Source organism: Equus asinus, chromosome 10, assembly GCF_041296235.1.
Source record: "Equus asinus isolate D_3611 breed Donkey chromosome 10, EquAss-T2T_v2, whole genome shotgun sequence".
Taxonomy (NCBI): domain Eukaryota; kingdom Metazoa; phylum Chordata; class Mammalia; order Perissodactyla; family Equidae; genus Equus; species Equus asinus.
Window position 1 is genome coordinate 9,940,628 of NC_091799.1, and position 19,876 is coordinate 9,960,503.

A 19,876-nucleotide genomic window follows, 5' to 3' on the forward strand; every position below is an offset into this window, starting at 1 on the left:
TGGGGCTGCTGGCCTGACCATTTTTTGTGCCAGATCGACATGTGTGGTTGAGTCAGTTCAGAATGTCCTGGTGCTTCCTGAACAGCCTTTCCTGGTGCTGTGCTTCAGCTGCCGTCTGAGATGCTGACTCGTAGCTATATTTCTGGCCATAGCCTTGCTTCAGAACTGCAGGCTGAATAGCAAGGCATCCATGAGGATTTCGTTCAACAGGTCGTTTTCCTGGAGCTGCCATAACAAACTGGGTAGCTGCAAACAGTAAAACGTATTGTCTCGGTTCTGGAGGCCGTCAAGGTGTTGGCAGGGTCACGCTCCCCTAAAAGGCATTAGGGCAGGGTATTCCGGGCCTCTCCTCACTTGTGGCAGCCTCAGACCTTGTAGGTGCATCATACCCATCTGACATCTTTGTATTGTCTTCCCTCTTTGGGTGTCTGTCTGTGACAAAGCAAATCTCCCCTTCATGAGGACACAGTCCTATTGGATTAGAGCCCACCCAAATGACCTCATTTTAACTGGATTACTTCTGTAAAGACCATTTCTAAAGGTACATTCTGAGGTACTGTGGGATAGGACTTCAACATATCTTTTTGGGGGGGACACAATTCAATGCATAATGTCCAAAACATGCCTTTCCCAAACCTGTCCTTTAGAGCACACTAGTCTTTTTATTTATTTATGTTTTCCTCTTCTCCCCAAAGCTCCCCAGTACATCGTGTGTATTCTAGTTGTGAGTGCCTCTGGTTGTACTATGTGGGACGCCACCTCAGCATGGCCTGATAACCAGTGCCATTTCCACACCCAGGATCTGAACCCGTGAAACTGGGCCGCAGAAGTGGAGTGCATGAACCTAACCATTGGGCCAGGGGGCCAGCCCCTGCACTCATGTTTTTAAATGGCGTCAGCACCTACTCAATTTTCCAAATCAGATGGGAGCTCTGCTGGGCCTCCTCCCTCACATCCTAAATCTAACTGGCCAACAGACCCCTGCCCCTTGGGCCCACATACTCCCCCTCCTGCCCTCTGTCCACCTTCCTGCCCAGCACCCTACCATGGGCTCTGCAGCTGGCCCTGTCTCCTTAGTCCCCTGTCCTCGCCCACCCATGCGCCCCAGTTCTTGCCCTATGGGCAGCCCCTAAAGTAGACATGAGGAGGGCAGCCAAGGCCCAACCCCTTTGGGGGGATCGTGGACTTCGCACACCCCCGCTTCCAGCGCCCGGCTTCCCTCCTGCTCCCGTTTCGGGGTCCAGCTACCCCACGATTCCCCGCGGGACTCACTCCGTGCGGACTTGGCAGTCCCCTCCCAAGCCCCTAGTCTCGCCGGCAGGGCCGGGCATGCACCCTGCCACGTGGGGTCCGCCGGCCGGCAGGGGGCGCGGGAGCCCAGCCTCGCGGGGAGGTGGAGGTGGCCGGAAGTCCTCCCCGCCGCCCGGGAGGAGTCAGGAAGCGACTGCGGAAGTGGAAGAAGTGCGATCCTTGGGCTGCGGTATGCGCTGACCCCTTGGGTCCCGGGCCGCTAGCCTTATCCCCGCTCTCCCCGCCGCCCCGGCCCACTGGCCCTGCGACCCCGCTCTCCCCGCCGCCCCGGCCCCGCGCCGCCTCCCATCCTGGCCTCGTCACCCCGCCTCTGCCGTCCGGTCTCCTCCACGTCGGTCCCCACCGGGTCCTTCTCCGACTGCTGGGCGACGGGCAGCCGCGTCCTCCTGTTGCAGACGGTGGACACGGAGTACACGGCGGACTCGGTGGAATGGTGCCCGCTGGAAGGCTGCAGGCACCTGCTGGCCTGCGGCACCTACCAGCTGCGGAAGCCAGAGGACCAGCCCGCCGACCCGGAGAGCAAGGTGCGCGGAGCCCGCCTGGCTTCGAGCTGTCTCCACCCTGGGGCTCGGGTCTGCGCTCCCCAAGTGCCGTTTCCCCAAAAGCTAAAGTTCCAAACTCCTCACGTAAGAGGTCTCAGGAAGGGCGAGAAAAGGCTGTAGAGAGGCACAGCCGACCTCAGGCTTTGGGATCTCTGTCTGGTCTGCAACGGGGGAGGCTGAAAGAGAAAAGTCTCCTGTGGAGTGGCACAGGAGATGAAGCTACGACATTGGCTTTGTGGCCAGAAGGTAGGCTAGAAACGGGCATCTTGAAAGCAGAATGTCGTCCCTGTGCAGGTGAGGCTCGAGCTTGTGGATGAAGTCTAGAGGAAAGAGAAAATGGAATTTCCTGGGAGTTATACCTAATCTCTTGAAGGCGTCTGCGCGGATCCCAACCAGGCCTCCTATAAGAGTGTGAGCTGGCTCTGGAGCAGCAGGCCGAACCCAGGACTGTCCAGGCGAACTGGGTCCTGCGGTGACCCTTAGCATAGCTGTTCCGTGCCAGCTGTTCAGAAGGAGCAAGTGCTGGGTCCCACAGAGCTTGTCTCCCTGCTCATTAGTCACATGCAGGAGAAGAGACAATAAAGGGTGCTGCTTCCAGGCAGAGTTCCAGACCCTTAGCAAACCTTTTCTTTCCCTCAATCCCTTTTTCCATCCTTTGGGTTCCTCAGTATCTATTAGGGTAATCAGAACACATCTGTGTTTTTGTAGAGCGGACTGGACATAGACGAGCCTCAGGTCCGTTTAGGACGTCTCTACCTGTATAGTTTCAATGAGGACGGCTCTGCTTGCCCCCTGGTTGAGATCCAAAGAGGAGATACTTCTGCAATCCTGGACATGAAGTGGTACGACAGTAACAATCCCACTTGTGTGGGGTTTGTCATGAGTATCTTTTCAGTTAGCCAGGGAGCCTGATGCCTGGCAGCATGCAACAAGATGAGGAAGCCTCTGAACTTTGGATGCCTTTATTTACTATCCTGCTCACCTCTGGGCACTTGGATGCTTAGACTTGGGCTCATTTCCTTTGTCAGTTTTTGAGCCCTAGAGTTAGTATCAGTCTGGGAAGTGGTGTTAGTTTCCTGATTCGTAAGCTGAGGAAACTTTTTGGTGCAGAATTGTAGGCTCCAACCTGGTTTTGGAGCTGAAATTTAAATAATAAATTACTGGGGTGCATAATGCTCTTCTGTACTCTGGGCATATCCCGTATTCTGACTGGCATGTGAATTCTCTCCTCAGGTGCCACGTCCCGGTGGCCGGCCATGCCCTCTTGTGTGTGGCAGATGCTAGTGGATCCATAGAGCTGCTCCGCTTGGTGGGATCCGAGGTCAGTGACTGGGGCCAGGCTTTGTGGGGGGTGGAAGGAAGCTGAATGGAGAGGGTTTGGGAAGGAGGCTGGGCTGATACGAACATTCTTCTAGGATAGTTTCTGCTCAGTGGTGAACTTTATCATAGAACATTTGAAGGTAGCATGTAGTCTATTTTAAATTATTGGGTTCTGCATCGAACTCCAAGAGGAGGTCACCTTTGTGTAACCGGCTGAAAGACTGAAGTGACAGGCACTTCATTCACCTGTCAATGGATTTGAAAGTTCTTCCGTAAGGAAAGCCTGGACCAGCATTCTTGAGTTGATGATTCTGGGGCTAAGAATAGCAATAAATTTCCTATGTAAAAATGGTACAGTGGCCCCCCCTCACCATAAGTATACATTCCAAGACCCCCAGTGGATGCCTGAAACTGCAGATAGTACCGAATCCTACATATACATACTTAGAATAAAGTTTAACTTATAAATTAGGCACAGTAAGAGATTAACAATAATAACTAATAATAAAATAGAACAAGTTTAGCAATATACTGTAACAAAAGTTAATACAGATTTTAGCAACCTCAGCATGTGATTTTTTTTCTTATCCAGAACTTTCATCTATTCACTTAAAGGAAGCACTTTCTGGCTTCTCTTTGGCATATCTGAGTTGCTAGCATCATTGCTCTTGCGCTTTGGGGCCATCATTAATTAAAATAAGGGCTACTTGAACACAAGCGCTGCGATACCATGACAGTCGCTCTGTTAACTAAGTTGGCTACTAAGTGACTAATGAGCAGGTAGCATATACAGTGTGGATCCGATGGACAAAGGGGTGATTCACATCCTGGGTGGGACGGAGTGGGACAGCACAAGATTTCACACTGCTCAGAATGGTGTGCAACTTAAAACTTATGAATTGTTTACTTCTGGAATTTTCCATTTAATATTTTTGGACCGCAGTTGACCGTGGGTAGCAAACCACAGATAAGAGGAGACTAGTGCATTTGTCACTGATAATTAGGAAATCGCATGATCTCTGTGTGAATTTTTCCAAGAATTTGACAGTGATCCTGCAGTATGCATTTGCAAAATGACTGCATCTGAGTGTGGGGGAGGGAGGGGACAGGGAAGTCATATAGTGAGTGGGGTGAAGTAAACAGGCCACAAGACCTGACTCTGGGAGGGATCCACACTGACATGACTGCTATGAGTGGGATTGGAGCAGAGGTCCAGCTTGCATTAGATTCATGGCAACTGAGGGCTCATGTGGAAAGGGGCTTGTTTCATACCAGCTGAGAGAAGCAACCCTGTCTTAAGAATGAGGGAGGAAATATCTGAGGAAGTATGTGGGCCCGTAAATCAGAGTTCAAGGCAGGAGCAGATACACCCAAGAGAGGACCCTGATGAAGCAGCCTGCTGGGAGCCTGTTGACAGAGTTAAGCACTATCCAGATTGTTCAGGTAATGAAAGCTTACGTAGATCTTAGAAAAGAGAAACAGCATTTTAATGGCTAGTTGTGGCTTCTGAAAGGGAAACCAGAGGAAGGTTCCCATTATCTCCTCGCTGGATTCAGAACACGCGCGCATCCTTGGAGGCCTGGGGAGATGGAGAGTGTGTCCCAGAGGTGCTTCCCGGAGCCTGCAGAGTTGCTGTCGTAGTGTCTAGGAGTGCATGGGCAACAAAAGCTGAGGGCCCTGCTTCCTCTGAGGTCGTGTGTGGGAAAGCCCTCCCGCAGGTGTGTGAGCTCCTGGAGGTAGGGGCCAGTTTTCCATTGTCTTCAGGTTCTGCTATGAATGAGTGACTGAACTTGGTTCCCCCAGCAGTAGATGAGGGAACAATGGCACACCTGAACTGGAGGAGCAGTTTTCTCAGGGTTCTGGGCTGTTTCCCTTAGAATGCGTTCCTTTCTCTCCAGTAGAATACCTACACACTGCAGCCGTTTTCCACGTTCGCCCTGGACAAGCACTGTCTGGCCTTGTCCCTCGATTGGTCCACTGGGAAAACTGGGAGGTAAGGGCCAGCGTTGCTGAGGAGTCTGAGTCTTTCCTCTGAGGATCCGTTCCTATTTTCATGCATGCGAGCCTTAGGGCCACCTCTGCCAGGCTTGATTGTGTTTCCCAAACCTGGGAACATCATGACGAGTCCTAATCGGAAAAGAAAAGAATCCCAGCCTTTTACATGAAGAGGGACAGTTCTTTCATCAGGAGGAGCCGACACAGGTTTATTTTGACAAGCTAGGTGGTAGCTTTGGTCTCTGCCAGCTGTCCAAGCTGGCCCCTTAAGAGGCATGTCCATGTCCCAGGTCTATGGAGAACCTCTCCCATGATGTGTTTTAGGGGAATAAAATGTCACCAGTTGAGAACTAGAAGAGGGTGATGAGTTTGGGTCAATGAATAAAGTTCAGCTGGTTTCTCTGTTGGTTCTCTGTGTCCAGAGCCAATGACCAGCCCTTGAAAATCATTAGCAGTGACTCCAGAGGGAAGCTCCACCTCATACGTGTGAACGAGGCGGGGCCCAGACTGCATGATGTGGCCACGTGGCAAGCCCATCACTTCGAGGCCTGGATTGCTGCTTTCAATTACTGGCAGACGGAAATCGTGTATTCAGGTTTGTGCTCCTCCGCTGGGTGTCACCCCATGAGGGGGGGAGCCAGGTGGTCATCACGGCCCCTTTCTGGAGATGTGCTGAGGGAAGCACACTGGGCACGTGTCAGGGCCGTGATTCTGGACATGCTGAGATCTTGAAGGCCTTCTGTGGAGAGGGTCTATTCTGGGATGGAAGCTGTTGTTGGTGCTCACCACTTAAGTGTTCCTCTGGAGCCCAGTACGGCTTACCGCAGGCCTTGCAGTGTCTGGGGAGGCACGGAAGCCAGTGCTGGAGCAGCAGGAGCCCTGCTTCTGTGGTGCTCTCAGTGTCAAATCCCTTTGCTGTCACTCTCAGAATCCAGGCAGAACTCCCACACTCTCTGCCTGGCACTTCTGGGTCCATGTTGACTCTGTCCCGTTGGGTTTCAGGTTTGTCTGCTCCCTTTTTGGGTACAGTTTACCTTCCCAAAGAGAAGGAAGTGTGGGAGGGGTAGGATTAACCTCCTGGCATTGGGAGTGGCGTGGATTTGGGGGATGCTGGTGTGGGATGAGAAATAAACAGAACCAGTGGCTCCAGGAATGAGAACACATCGGTCAGCCTCTCTCACTCCGGTGCACATAAACTCATGGGAGGGGGAGGTGTTGGTCTCTCAGAGAAGACAGAGGAGCTGCTGAATTTTCAGAGAGGCAAAGAAGAGGCCTGACCCTTTGCCTCCTTCTCTGTCCAGTTGCTGGTCGTGTGCTGAATGAACTTCACACTGAGAGGTGAGGTCAGGGGTCTTCCGTTGCGGTGTCAGGAAGCCGCCAGACTCACCCCAGCCCGGCAGAACCACTCTTCCTGAGGTCTTCATTGAGGACCATGGAACCCAGTTCAGTAGGGGCCTTCAACTCTGTCTTAGTTGGCCCCTCAGCAGCATTCAGCGTGCGCCCCCGATCCTGGCATGCTCTTTTCCCTGGGTTGTCATGACACCGTGCTGTCCTGACTGTCCTCTCCTTTCTGATGGTTCTGCATTCTGCTTTACTGTCTCCTTTCCCTCTGCGTGAAAGTCATAATTGTCCTCTGGCCTCTGTCTGGATCCTCTTCTCACTCTGCATTGTTCCTCTCTGGACTTACTGTCTCTCTTGCAGAAACAGCTGCGTTTTGGTTGTTTAATCAGACCTGTTTTTCTAAGCTCTTGATCCATTTATCTTGCCAGCTACCCAGTAGTCCTGCGAGGGTGCTTCCCGGGCCCACGGTTCTGGAGCTGAGCCCGTCACTCCCTGTGTCGCCCTGTTTGCACGTCTGCCCCTCCCTTCATGTCCTGAGCCCAGGACAGGGTCTGGTTGCCCAAGGCAGACATCTCTGCCCTCAGTCCTCCAGTGAGTCGGAGTCCTATTAGTTTATCTTCTAACCCTTTCTCAGAATTGGCCATCTCTTTCTCCCTCCACCTGTCCGGGCCACCCTTTCATCTTGTTTGTCATAGCAGAGCACTAAGTGATAACCCTGTGTTAATTCCTGACCCTTTCCAATCCGATCTCCACGCTGTAGCCAGAGCGATTGTTTTAAAGACACGCAAACTTTATCACACTTCACTCCTTGTTAAACCCTTTGCAGCTCCCATCCAGAATATTTGTTGAAACCCCCTCAGCCTTGCATATGTAATCAGGTCCGTGCCTACCTTTCTGGCCTTATTTTGAGTGACTCCTCTTTGTTCTCAGTCTTCTTTTCCTCAAACATTCCATGTTCTCTCTAATCTCAGTGTTTGATCACATGATGTTTCCTTCACGGGTTAATCTACTTTTCTGGCAGAGCTCAGCTTAAAATCTTATCTTTAGAAATGCTGGCCAGGTCTGACCCCCTGTCATTGCTCTCATGGCACCCAGTGCTTATCCTAATTATGATTATGTGTTTAATGGTTATCTTCCCCTGAGAGAGTCTTTTCTGCATTATTTGTTATTATTTCTGCATTATCTGCACAGCTTTGAGGAGTCTCAGTGAGAGCAATAAAGATTTAATTTTCTGAGGTCTCTCATTCTTGGGTAAGTTCTTGTACTTTCAAGTGTGGCTGATTCAGAGCAAGGATCTAATGGGGCGATGACATAATAACTCAGGAGCAATTCATTCATTCAGCGAATGTTTACTGAGACCTACTGTGACACCCTGTCTCAGATGCCGGGGAGACATCAGTGAACAAGACAGACAGTGGTCCCTACTTTCCTTCAGTTCACACTGAGTATGAGGAGATGGACAGTGAACACTAAGAATACTGTGTAATAAATAAGGAATTGCACAGTAGGTCAGAGGTGATAAGTGCTTTGGAAAGAAGAAAGGTAGAAAGGGTGAGGGATCAGGGCACTGCAGGCAGATGCTGATAGTGCTGTTATAGAGTGTCATCACAGTAGGCGAAGGCCCTAAGGCAAGAGAGAGCCTGGTGTGTAGAAGAGTAGCAAGTAGCCAGTATGGCCAGAATGAGAGGAGTGAGTGGTAGAGTAGAAGGTGAGATCAGAGATCACAGGGCCTTGCAAGGCACAGGAAGGACTTTGCCTTTTGCTCAGAGTGAAATAGGAGCCACTGTGAGATACTGAAGAGAAGAATGACATTTTAGGACTTATATTTTAAAATTTAAGAGGATCTTTTTGGCTAATGTATTGAGTATAGACTGCAAGGGGGAGAGGGCAGAACCTGGAACCTAGAGACCTGTCATCCAGGTGAGTGATGAGAATGACTCAGACCTAGTTAGGAGCAGTGGAGATGAGGAAAAGTGGTAGGACTCTGGATATGTGTGAAGGTAGATCAACAGGATTTCCTGGTGGAGTGAATGTGAAATGTGAGAGAAAGAGGAGAGTCCAGTGTGTAAAGAAGCCACAACCAGTTCTCTACTAATTTGTCACAGAATGGCAGCTCATATTTGATGCTTGCCCACAGACTTTGTGCCAGGGTCGACTGATTCTGCTGGTTCATTTAGTCCTACATCCTGTTCATCCCCTATCCCTTCTGTTACAGGGATCTGTAGATGGGTGGGTGGGTGGATGGAAGGTGAATGGGTGGGTGGATGGATGGATGGACAGATGGGTGGGTGGGTGGGTAGATGGATAGAAGGTGGGTGGATGGATGGTGGATAGATGGACAGATGAGTGGGTGGATGGCTGACTGGAAAGTGGGTGGGTGGGTGGCAGGTGGATGGCTGCCTGGAAGGTGGATGAATGGTTGGGTAGGTGGGTAGATAGATGGATAAGTGGATGTATGGGTGGTGGATGGAAGGTGGATGGGTGGGTGGGTGGATGATGGATGGATGGATGGATGATAGATAGGTGGTGAATGGATAGGTGGATGGTGGATGGATGAATGGATGGGTGTGTGAATGGATGAATGGTTGGGTGGTTGGATGGATGAAAGTGGATGGGTGGATGAATGGTGGATGGATGGAGTGGTCAGGTCTAGGTGTTTTTCTTGTTTTTTGTTTTTGCTTTTGCTTTTTGCTTCTCTTCATCCTCCTTCTGGGCCCTGCTCATCAGCTTTTCTTCCCTTCCTCAAGTTACCGCTGTCTCCCTATATCTTGGTGGTGCTTTTCTTCGGAGACTGTTGTGGATCAGGGCACCAACTCTCCTGTTTTCCTGTTCTTTCAGTTCCCCTAAAACAAGCGCAGAGGTCCTTTTTACTGTAAGATTACAAAGAACATTTCCCTTTAAGACACATGAGGGTGTCCTGAAGGGCTGAAGGTTCCAGAACCATAAGAAGTCCTTGTGTTCGCTACCTCCTACCTGCAGTTCCTGTTCAGAGTTCTTTGATATGGCAACTCTGGTTCACGGCAGCCAGGAGCATTGACTGCTGGGGCTTGAATAGAAGGCAGTTGAGCTACACGTGACCTGGTAACTCTACCCCTGTAACTTCCTGGTCTTCCCTTTATTCCTACAGATGTAGCCCATCGGTCTTTCCCTTCTTCCCTGCAGGCACCCTCTTCAAGTCTGAAGACACAGTTATGGCACAGGGTGACTGTTTCTGGGGTGCTGTCTCTGGGGCTCTTCTGCCTCATGACAACCTGAAACCACCCAGGAAAAGTCACCCATGGGAATTTCCTCACAGACATAAATTCCCTCCCTGAGAAATGGCCACTTCCTCTCATCGATGCCATTGTCACTGGGTGTTTCTGTTTCCACAAGGTGGGGACGATGGCCTTCTGAAAGGCTGGGACACCAGGACCCCTGGCACATCTGTGTTCACCAGCAAGAGGTAAATCATCAAGGGGCCAGCATTTGGCATGAAACGCCAACTGTCCCTGTCCCTCCTCTGTGGACTTGCCACTGGAGAAGTGCCCCTGCCTGGGCGCTTGCTCAGGCCTTGCCCTTTTGTTTATAGACACTCCATGGGTGTGTGCAGCATCCAAAGTAGTCCCCATCGAGAGAACATCTTGGCCACGGGAAGGTGAGTCCACTAAAGTTGGTTCACAGGGTCCTAGCATCTCTCACTCCCTTTTCTCGTGTTGACCATTGTGATGTTCCATCCGGCCGGCTCTCAAACCAGAGTGTAGTATCTGGGTTTAGGGAAGGGGTCTTTGTCCTAGAGGGATGAGTGGGATGGGTCTCCCCAGGAGGTGTTCCCTGCCACCTAGGGGGCTTGGGGAATAAGTGGGCATTGGCTTTCCTGCATGCTTTCTCTAATTGATTGGTTTCAGCTATGATGAGCACGTTCTGCTGTGGGACACTCGGAACATGAAGCAGCCATTTGCAGACATGCCTGTGCAGGGGGGGGTGTGGAGGCTCAAGTGGCACCCTTTCCACTACCACCTGCTCTTGGCAGCGTGTATGCACAACGGCTTTAAGATCTTCAACTGCCGAAAGGCAATAGGTGAGTAGGGGACCCTTGGCAGCTGAGGCTCCCAATTTCCTGCCCCCTCGCTCTACCAAGCTCTTCCTTCATCCTCCCAATATTCCCAGTGTCACACCCTAGGCCTTACCATGATCCATCATCGCACCAACTCCACAATCTCAGTTTCAAGCATTCTGCTAACTGTGGTTCTTACATGACCAGCTCTGTTATTCTAGAACCTTCTGCATTTTAGCCATTCTCTGACCCTATTGGGACCTCTAGTCTAGAAGTGTTAGCACTTGTCACTTTCATGATCATCCTTGGCCCACCTTCTGCCATGTTCTTCCTGCCTGTGGACAGTGTGGTCTCCATGGGCTGGTATTCCAAACATGCCTGAATTCTCTTCCCTTGCTCCCTTTCTCACACTCTCTGGGCAGAACCCAGCACTGGTCAAAACCCAACTCTGCTTATGCCCGAGCCACAGAACGTGGCTGGAGGGAAACACTCATCCTGCGGGGTCTCACTTCAAGTTTATGCTCCAGTACGTCCTCGGAATTGCTAGGTGAACCATGGCCTTTCTCTAGCCAGTAATTCTTCCCTTTCAGAACGATTTCATGTTTTCCTCTCTCTTCTCAAACCCCCAACACCCCATTTTCCCTCCTCGTTCTCAGTTCTTGATCTCCCCTACCCCTCCTCTGTACAGACACCCCTTGCCTGCCCACCATTGCTCCTAGGTCAGTCTCAGCTTCGCCCTGGGCTGTCCTGAAGGATGTCCTTCTTCTTCTGTACCTTCAGTTCTTCTGTCTCTTCTGCGTCATTTCTGTTAGTTGTATGAGCATGCTCTAATAGTTCTCATCTTCAGACAACTTGAGGTCTTTCTTCTTTTTTCATGTAGGTATTTACAGTGGTATGTTGTCCCCTGAACACTGCTTTTGCCACATGCCATATGTTTTGGTATGTTGTATCTTTATTTTCATTCTTCTCAAAGTATTTTCTAATTTCCCTTGTGATTCCTTCTTTGACTCATTAGTTATTTATGAGTGTGTTTAGTTTCCTCATTTTGCTAACTGTCCTAAATTTCTTTCTGTTATTGCTTTCTTTTTTTCTGGAGGGGGATGAGGGACATTGGCCTTGAGCTAACATCTGTTGCCAATCTTCCTTTCTCCTTTTTTTCTCCCCAAAGCCCCAGGACATAGTTGTATATCCTAGTTGCAAGTCCTTCTAGTTATTCTATGTGGGATGCTGCCACAGCATGGCTGATGAAGCAGCGCTAGGTCTGCGCCTGGGATCTGAACCAGCGAACCCCGGGCTGCCTAAGCAGAGCGCGTGAATTTAACCACTGTGCCACCCAGCAGGCCCCCTGTTATTGATTTCTAATTTTACTCCGTTGTGGATTCTTTTTAAGTTTGCTGACACTTGTTCTGTGGTGCTTCCGGAGCGTGCCCCGTGCTCTTTGGAAGAGTGTGCTCTGCTGTCATGGGCAGGGTGCCTGCAATGTCTGCTCAGCATCCTGTCTCCTTGCTGATCTTCCATCTGGTGGTTCATTGTTGAAAGTGCAATATTGAAGTTTCCAACTGTTAGTGTTGAATTGTCTTTCCTCCCTCATTTCTGTAAGTTTTGCTTGTATTTTGGGGCTCTGTTGCTAGGTGTGTATGTGTTTATAACTGTTGTATTTTCCTAGTGTACTGACCCTCTTATCATTATGAGGTCCCCTCTTTATCTCTGCTCACTTTTTTGTTTCAAAGTTCATTTCGTCTGGTATCAGTAGAGCCACTCAAGCTCTCTTAACGGTTGCTGTTTGCGTGATGCATCTTTTCTGATCCTTTGCCTTCTGTCTCTTCATAGCTTTGGATCTGAAATGTGTCTCCTGTATCAGGGTATGCATTTTTGTCAGGAACATTACACTAGTGAGATTCTGCCCTCCTTCGTGTGCTGCGTCAGGGCACCTGGTGCCACTCTGTCCCTTTACTGCCGATGTTAATGCGATCACTTGTGAAGATGGTCTCCCCCGGGGTTCTCCATCACAAAGAATTACAAAGATCCCCTTTGTCATGAATAGCAGTCTGTGGTGAGAGTCTTTGCACCTGTGTTCCTCAGCAGACTTTCACTCAATCCGGTGATGACTCTTGACTGGATAAATTATTGCTGTAAGTACAAGATGGTGATTCTCTATTATCATCCTTTCTACATTTTTAAATTAATGTTCTTTTGTAAGGAAGAGCATTCTTTTCTCCCATATGTCTGTCTGTATTTAATATCCATAAAGATTCATGAATTTTTATGTTATTCAATTGGTCATAATCCATTATTGCCATTATTCGTTATAATGTTCACATTGTCCTAGAGTTTTCCCATGAAAGCCCCTTTAAGCTGTCTCCTGTGTCCTTTTCACACGTCTCTGTTGATTTTTGAGTACTTCCTTGCTTTTTGGCACAAGATATTCCAGGTTCATTTTGTGTTTTACCTCTCCTATACCTGGAATCAGCTGTTCTCCAGGGAATCCTGGATTCTTAGCCGCGAGTAGTGTTTAGAATCAAAGATCTGGTAATTAGTTGTCTTGTAATACTGGGATGTCATGTGTACGTGTGTGTGTGTGTGTGTGTTAGAACATGAATTCATGTTGATGGCTCTAATTCCATGCCAACTTTCGCCGTCCCCATTCTGCATGTGTCTCCTTTCTCCAGGGAAAACTCTGGCTTCCACTGAAGGTTTACTCACATGCTTAACTTTACAGAGTGGCCACTGGTGTCACAGCAAAGCAAGGCTGAGAAGCAAATTCAGGATACTCTTGCAGTTCTCTTTGTTAGAATGATTTGATGTAGTCAAAGTACTGTGTTCAAAAGTTACTTGGATTATGTTGGTTTTTTTTTTTCCTGTGTAGTTATTTGAAATACAATTAGGTCCCTTTTTTTAAGGATTTTTTTCTTCATCCTCATTGATTTAATTTTTATCTTTTGAATGTGTAAAACATTAACAATGTTCTAGAAATTAAAATTACATTAAGAAGTATGCTCAGAGGAATATCAGACCCTCCCCACCTTAGTCCTGCTCACCTTTTATAGAGAACCCATTTCATTAGGTTTCGGTTATAATTGTGTCTTTTTACAAAAATAAGCGTATACACATATATATACATATTCATACTTCTCCTTTCTTATACAAAAGATACACTGTGTACACTCTTTCATGCTTTGTTTATTTCATTTAAAAATATATCCTGGAAGTCAATCCATATTGCTTCATAGAGGTCTTTGTTCTTTTAAAGTTATATAGTACTCCATGTAGTGGGTATACCATATTTTTTTCATCCAATTTTCTATGTGAGTATTCGGGTTATTTCTAGTATTTTGCATTTATAAATAATGTTTCCTATGTATCTTGTTTTGCATATGTATTTTCATTTTGTTGGAGGTATATCTTTAGAGTTACTGCCTAGATATGGGATTGCGGGGTCAAAGGATCAACATAGGGGCTGGCCCAGTGGCGCAGTGGTTAAGTTCGCACATTCCGCTTCTTGGAGGCCCAGGGCTCAATGGTTCGGATCCCGGGTGCGGACATGGCACTGCTTGGCACGCCATGCTGTGGTAGGTGTCCCACATATACAGTGGAGGAAGAGGGGCACAGATGTTAGCTCAGGGCCAGGCTTCCTCAGCAAAAAGAGGAGGACTGGCAGTAGTTAGCTCAGGGCTAATCTTCCTCAAAAAGGAAAAAAAAAAAAGGATCAATATATATCCAATTTCATTATCTCACCAGCCACATATGAGAATGCTGGCTTCCCCACAGCTTTGCCAACAGAATATGTTGTCCAGTTTGGGGATTTTTGCATCTGACAGGTAAGAAATGGCATCAGAGTAGTTTAAATTTGCATATCTGAAATTATGAGTGAAATTGAATATTTTTTCTTATGATAAAGGGCTGGTTTTATGAATTATCTTTGTGTATCTTTTGCCTGTTTTTCTCTCTGGTTTCTGATCTTTTTTCCCCCTTGGTTTTACAGAGTTCTTATATATTACTGGCAGTAGCCCTTTCTCTCTGGTGTATATTAGAAATATTTTCTTTCAGTTCTTGATTTTGCCCATGGTGTTTTTTTCTCCCATGCAAAAGTTTTCTTTTTTCTTTTAATGTAATCAAATTTATAGATTTTGTTTTCACTGAATCTGGATTTTGAGTCAGTTAAAAAGCCTTTCCCCCACACACTCAGTTTATAAAGGAATTTACCAGCGTTTTTCTTCTCATGCCTGTATCATTTCAGTTTTTGCAGTTAGAACTGTTTTCTGGTGAGGAAGATTGTCCCTGAGCTGACGTCTGTGCCAACCTTCCTCTCTTTTGTACGTGGGACGCGCCACAGCACAGCCGCTGCTGCATGTACACTTAGCTGCTACAGCCCTGGGCAGGCCCCTACAGTTAGGACTTTGATCCAGGTTCTAACATATGGTGTGTGGAGCTGTCTGAATCGAGATGCCACCTTTGTATGCTCACTTTCCATGTGTACTTACATCAATTTCTTGTCTTCCTACTCTGTCCCCCTGGCCAGGGTCACATGCTTTGATCCTGGAGCTTCACAGTGCACTTGTAAGAACAGGCTTGCTACCTCCTCTCACTCTTCTTTTTCAAGGACTTCTTGACTATTACTATATTTTGAACTTGAGCATCAACTTATCTTGTCCCAAAAAAAAGCTTATTGGCTTTTTCTTTTCTTTTCTTGGTGAGGAAAATTTGTCCTGAGTTAACATCCATTGCCAATCCTCCTCTGTTTTTGCTTGAGGAAGACTAGCCCTGAGCTAACATCTCTGGCAGTCTTTGTCTGCTTTATATGTGGGAGGCCTCCATAGCATGGCTGATGAGTGGAGTAGGTCTGTGCCCAGGATCTGAACCCACAAATGTGGGCCACCAAAGCAGAACGAGCAGAACTTTAAGCACTCGGCCACAGGGCTGGCCCCTTATTGGCTTTTTATAGATAGGATTGCATTAAATATAAATTAATTTTACAACTGACTTATTTTATCATCTGGGGTCATCTTATGCAAGAAAAGGGATATCTCCATTTGTTCAAGTCTGTTCTTGTATCTTTCAGAGGGTTTTAACATTTTTATATATATACATTGTACATTTCTTGTTAACTTCATTCCTAAGTAGTTTATCTTTTTTGTTGCTGTTGTGATGGGGTTTTCTCTTTCATTTTATCTTCTAAATGGATACTGTCTGAGTATTTGAAAGCTACTGTTTTTTTGGTTAGAAATTTCGTATGCTGCTACCTTACTAAATTTCTTGGTTTCTGTTAGTCTTATCATTGATTCTCTGAGTTTTCCAAGTAAATATCATGTCATCTGCAAAAAGATATGGTTTTATTCTTTATTTTCCAATTCTAATGCTTCTAATTGTTTTCTCTTGTTTCATCCACTGATATCTCCAATACAGTTTCAGAACGGTGAAGGGCATCCTGCCTTTTTTCTGACCTTGATGGGATGTGGTTACCATTGAGTATGATGATGTATGAGGGCTAAAGTGTGTCTATTTTATTATATTGCAGAAGTATCCCTCAATTTCTGTTTTCCTGAGTATTTTTTTAAAATCAGGAATTGCTGAATTTTTGTCAAATGCTTTTATAATATCTATTGAGCTATGTTATTTTTCTCCTTCAATAATTAATATGGTAAATTTTATTTGTGGATTTCCTAATATGGAATATATTCCTAGAATAAATCTCACTTGATTATGGTATATTATTTTTTTTATGTAATATTGGACTCTGGTGATATTTTATTTAGGATTTTGCACTAATGTTGAAAGGTGACAAATTTTCTTATGTGCTATTTTTATTAAGATTAGGTATCAGCATTATCTTTGGTTCATGTTAAAATCAAAACCAAAAGTGTGAAAATTATTCTTCATTTTCTCTTCTCTTGATTAATTTATATATCATTTGGATTGTCTTTTCTTTGAAGATTTGGTAAAATTCTCCTGTGGACTGTCTGGGCCTGATCTATTTTGCATGGTAGTCCCTTGATAACTTCCTCTGCGTTTTTCTCTGGAAATTGGTTTGTTTATACTTTATGTCTCTACTGGAGTCAGTTTTGGTGAACTGTATTTTCCTAGGCTATTATTAATTTCATCTACATTTTAAAATTTATTTGCATTAAGATGTGTAAAGAAGTCACTTGTGATTAAAAAAATCCTCTTTAATGGTTATTTCCCCTTTGTCATGTTTTACTTTATATATTTATGCAAATATACAAATATATACGCAAAGTTCTCTCTTTCTCCTCAGTTAGGTTAGCTAGGGCTTTGTCATTTCTTCTGTAAAGAAGTGGGGTTCTAATTTTTTATTAGTTGTGTGGTTTTTTCTCTTCTCTACCTCATCGCTCCCACCTTTGATCTTTGTGGTTTCCCTCCTTGTGCCTCCTTTGTTCTTTTTCTAGTGTTGCAGGTTGGGAATACAATTCATGTAACTTTATTATTTTGCTTATATTAATTTAAGTGTTTTTATGTCTGAATTTTTCTCTGATTTAAGCATATTTTTAGGTTCTGATGTGTAGTACAGTGATGCTCTGCATAATGACATTTGGGCCAATGACAGACCGCATGTAGGATGGGGGTCTCGTACGATTTGTCCCACGGAGCCTAGGTGTGCAGTGGGCCCTACCATCTAGGTTGTGTAAGTCACTCTGCGATATTCGCACAGTGGCAGAATCGCCCAAGGACACATTTCTCAGAAGGCATTCCCGTTGTTAAGTGACACATAACTGTAATTTCATTTTCCCTTTTTGTTTTTTAAGATTGGCACCTGAGCTAACGACTGTTGCCAATCTTTTTTTTTTTCCTGCTTTTTCTCCCCAAATCCCTCCTGTACATAGTTGTATATTTTAGTTGTGGGTCCTTCTAGTTGTGGCATGTGTGGCATGTGTGGCCGCCTCAACATGGCTTAATGAGCAGTGCCATGTCCATGCCCAGGATCAGAACCAGCGAAACCCTGGGCTGCTGAAGCAGAGCGGAGCACATGAACTTAACCATTCAGCCACGGGGCCAGCCCCTCATTTTCACTTTTTAAAAAGGAATTTTGTGATTTGAGTTTATATTTCCCCTTTTACGCAAGTGTGGTTTAGTAGAACGTTTTAAAATTTCTAAGTGTAAAGACTTTTTTTTGACTGTTATTAATTTCTAGTTTTATTGCATTATGATTAGAGAGCATTGCTTATACTATTTCTCCTTGATGGAATTTTTCAATCCTTTGTTGCCTAACATGATCGTTCTGTTTGTGTTTCACATGCACTTGAGTAGGAGATGTGCTCTCTGTTACTAGGTGTGCTATTACTGTGCAGCCAGAAAACCTGCTGTATTCACTGGGTTACCTGGGCCTGGAAGGGGTCCTGGCCAGGAGCAGGCGCTTTGAGTGGTTGTTGGATGAAAGACTGTTGCGGGCCCTTATTGTCCCAGCAACCCCATCTCTTGATCTTGTCCAGGCGTTAACAGAGGGGCAAGGATGGTCTCCTGGGGAGCTTCCTCCAAAGCATGTTGCCCGAGCACCTCTCCAGCTGTCTGTGGTCCAGCATCTGGCTTCTCTGGAGCCCCCTCTGCCCAGGTGCAGCCCTGGGTTAGGGAGTAGGATCTCCTGTGTCATGGTTGTGTTTTTGGCGTGTTTTCTAATTCCAGCATCGACCTAGTCTGTGCCTGGCCTTTCCTTATCACTGCTCATTCTGATTGCAACTCAGAGACTGTGGCATTTATCCCTGTACTTGGGAGGCAGCAGTGGCCACCCTTTCAGTGTTGGGGCTGTCCAGGCTCACTGAAGACCTGAATAGCCACCGGCTTCCAGCTGGTGACAGTTTTCTAAGTCCACATCCCCAGCTCACTGGCCACTAGTTTTCCACGGCTGCTCTTGCCAGCCTCAGCCTTGCCCTGGACCCTAGACCACCTCAGGGTTGGCGACACTTCATTTCTTTTTCTGGTCAAATGTCACTCTCAAACCTTCTACAGCTGGTACCATTTGGAAGGAGCTCTGACTTCCTTCCAGTCCCGCCCTCAAAGTTGCCATAGCAACTCACCCTAAGGATAACTGCTCATGTGTAAACTCTTGAATGACTCCTTTCCAAGCTAAAATCCAAATTCTTTAATGGAGCATGCTGAGCTTTGCATGATTTTGACCCTCCAGACGTGTCACCACTCGACAGCCTTCAGCCATGTCCGCTTGTTTGCAGTTCCTCACACACCAGGTTTTTTCTACCACTGTACTTCACAATGTTTGTTCCCTGTTTCTCATACATCTGTTTCCCTCCCGTCTGGCAAACTCCTTTATCCTTTGCTTTCAGTCTTAACTGAGAGGCTTTTGCCAAGTCCTCTGACTTGGAAAAGCACCCTTGCACGTGGGGTTCTGTGTCCTCTCAGGCACACACAGTGGTTGCTGATGAATGAGCAGCTGTTCTTGGCAGAGTCTCCCTTTGAGGGTGGGCAGGGACCATTAGTTGGGGTGACAAGACTGACTCTGGGTAACATTGCATTTCCCATGTTCTCCTGTCTCACTCCAGAGGAGAAGCAGGAATCATACACAGTCTCTGTGTCTCAAACATTGCCCAACTCACTGGTGTATGGAGCTGACTGGTCCTGGCTCTACTTCCGCCGTCTGCCACAGACCCAGCAGTCATTCTGCTTAGGGTCCTTTCCCTGCAGCGACCCAGAAGCCGGAACAACAGAAGTCTGTAACCAGAAGGTTGTAGGCCAGTCACCTGCACCCTCTTCTGATCATTTAGCAGACAATGATGGAGAGGGTCGTACTAGACTCCAGCGGGGAGGCAAACCGAGGTCTTCTTTCCAGCTACTCACAGAGAACTCAAAGAGCAGCGGCCAGCTGCACACTGTGGGGTCGAAAATCTCTGACGACGACCCCCGTCTGGAAGGAGCAAACTCTGACAGCACTCTTCTAGCCACATGCTCCTTTTATGATCACGTTCTTCGCCTCTGGAAGTGGCAGAACAGCTGAGCTAGGGGAGAGGCTGCTTGGTTTGAAATAAAGACCATTTCCACAAATAAAACCAAGAGTGCAACTTTACTTTGTCTGTGAATGAACTGCCCTCAGACCATCTCCTTGAGATTCTTACTGCAGTCTCTGCAGGTTACTGTGTGGGGCTCCTTGCATCTCATGGAATCTACAGTGCAGACAGTTAATAAGCCCTTGGCTTCTCTTCTAGAAACCTATCTGGCTGGGGCCCTTGAAAATGGTGATTCTGTCTGGCAGCAAGGGGCCTTTGCCCAAGGCTAGCAGGCTGCTGGGTGCAGGGAGTAGGCGGGCTTGGTTCCCAGCTCTCAAACTTGTCAGTTTCTTGTATGAACTTGACTTTTAGTTTTTCATACTTAT

At 46.9% G+C, this 19,876-nt stretch overlaps 1 protein-coding gene across 5 annotated transcripts; it reads left to right on the forward strand.

The window, feature by feature from the left end:
* The first annotated feature begins 1,414 nt into the window (after positions 1-1,414).
* On the forward strand, positions 1,415-19,553 carry DPH7 (diphthamide biosynthesis 7). 5 transcript variants are annotated; one of them, XM_070518315.1, is made up of 9 exons: positions 1,415-1,835; positions 2,562-2,695; positions 3,087-3,174; positions 5,075-5,166; positions 5,591-5,763; positions 9,882-9,951; positions 10,078-10,143; positions 10,394-10,566; positions 19,050-19,553. In XM_070518315.1, the coding sequence occupies exons 2-9, from the start codon at positions 2,688-2,690 to the stop codon at positions 19,499-19,501; spliced, it is 1,122 nt and encodes a 373-aa protein (XP_070374416.1). In that variant the 5' UTR covers positions 1,415-1,835; positions 2,562-2,687; the 3' UTR covers positions 19,502-19,553. The 5 variants fall into 5 exon arrangements, with proteins under 5 accessions (XP_070374416.1, XP_070374417.1, XP_070374420.1 ...); XM_070518316.1 differs by having other exon boundaries at positions 1,431-1,835; positions 5,621-5,763; XM_070518319.1 differs by lacking the exon at positions 19,050-19,553 and adding an exon at positions 15,946-16,715 and having other exon boundaries at positions 1,431-1,835.
* The last annotated feature ends 323 nt before the right edge of the window (positions 19,554-19,876 follow it).

Coding starts and splice junctions, on each gene's coding strand:
- DPH7 (XM_070518315.1), top strand. Junction 5,167..5,590: donor TCCACTGGGAAAACTGGGAG/GTAAGGGCCAGC, acceptor CTCTGTGTCCAG/AGCCAATGACCAGCCCTTGA. Junction 9,952..10,077: donor TCTGTGTTCACCAGCAAGAG/GTAAATCATCAA, acceptor TTTTGTTTATAG/ACACTCCATGGGTGTGTGCA.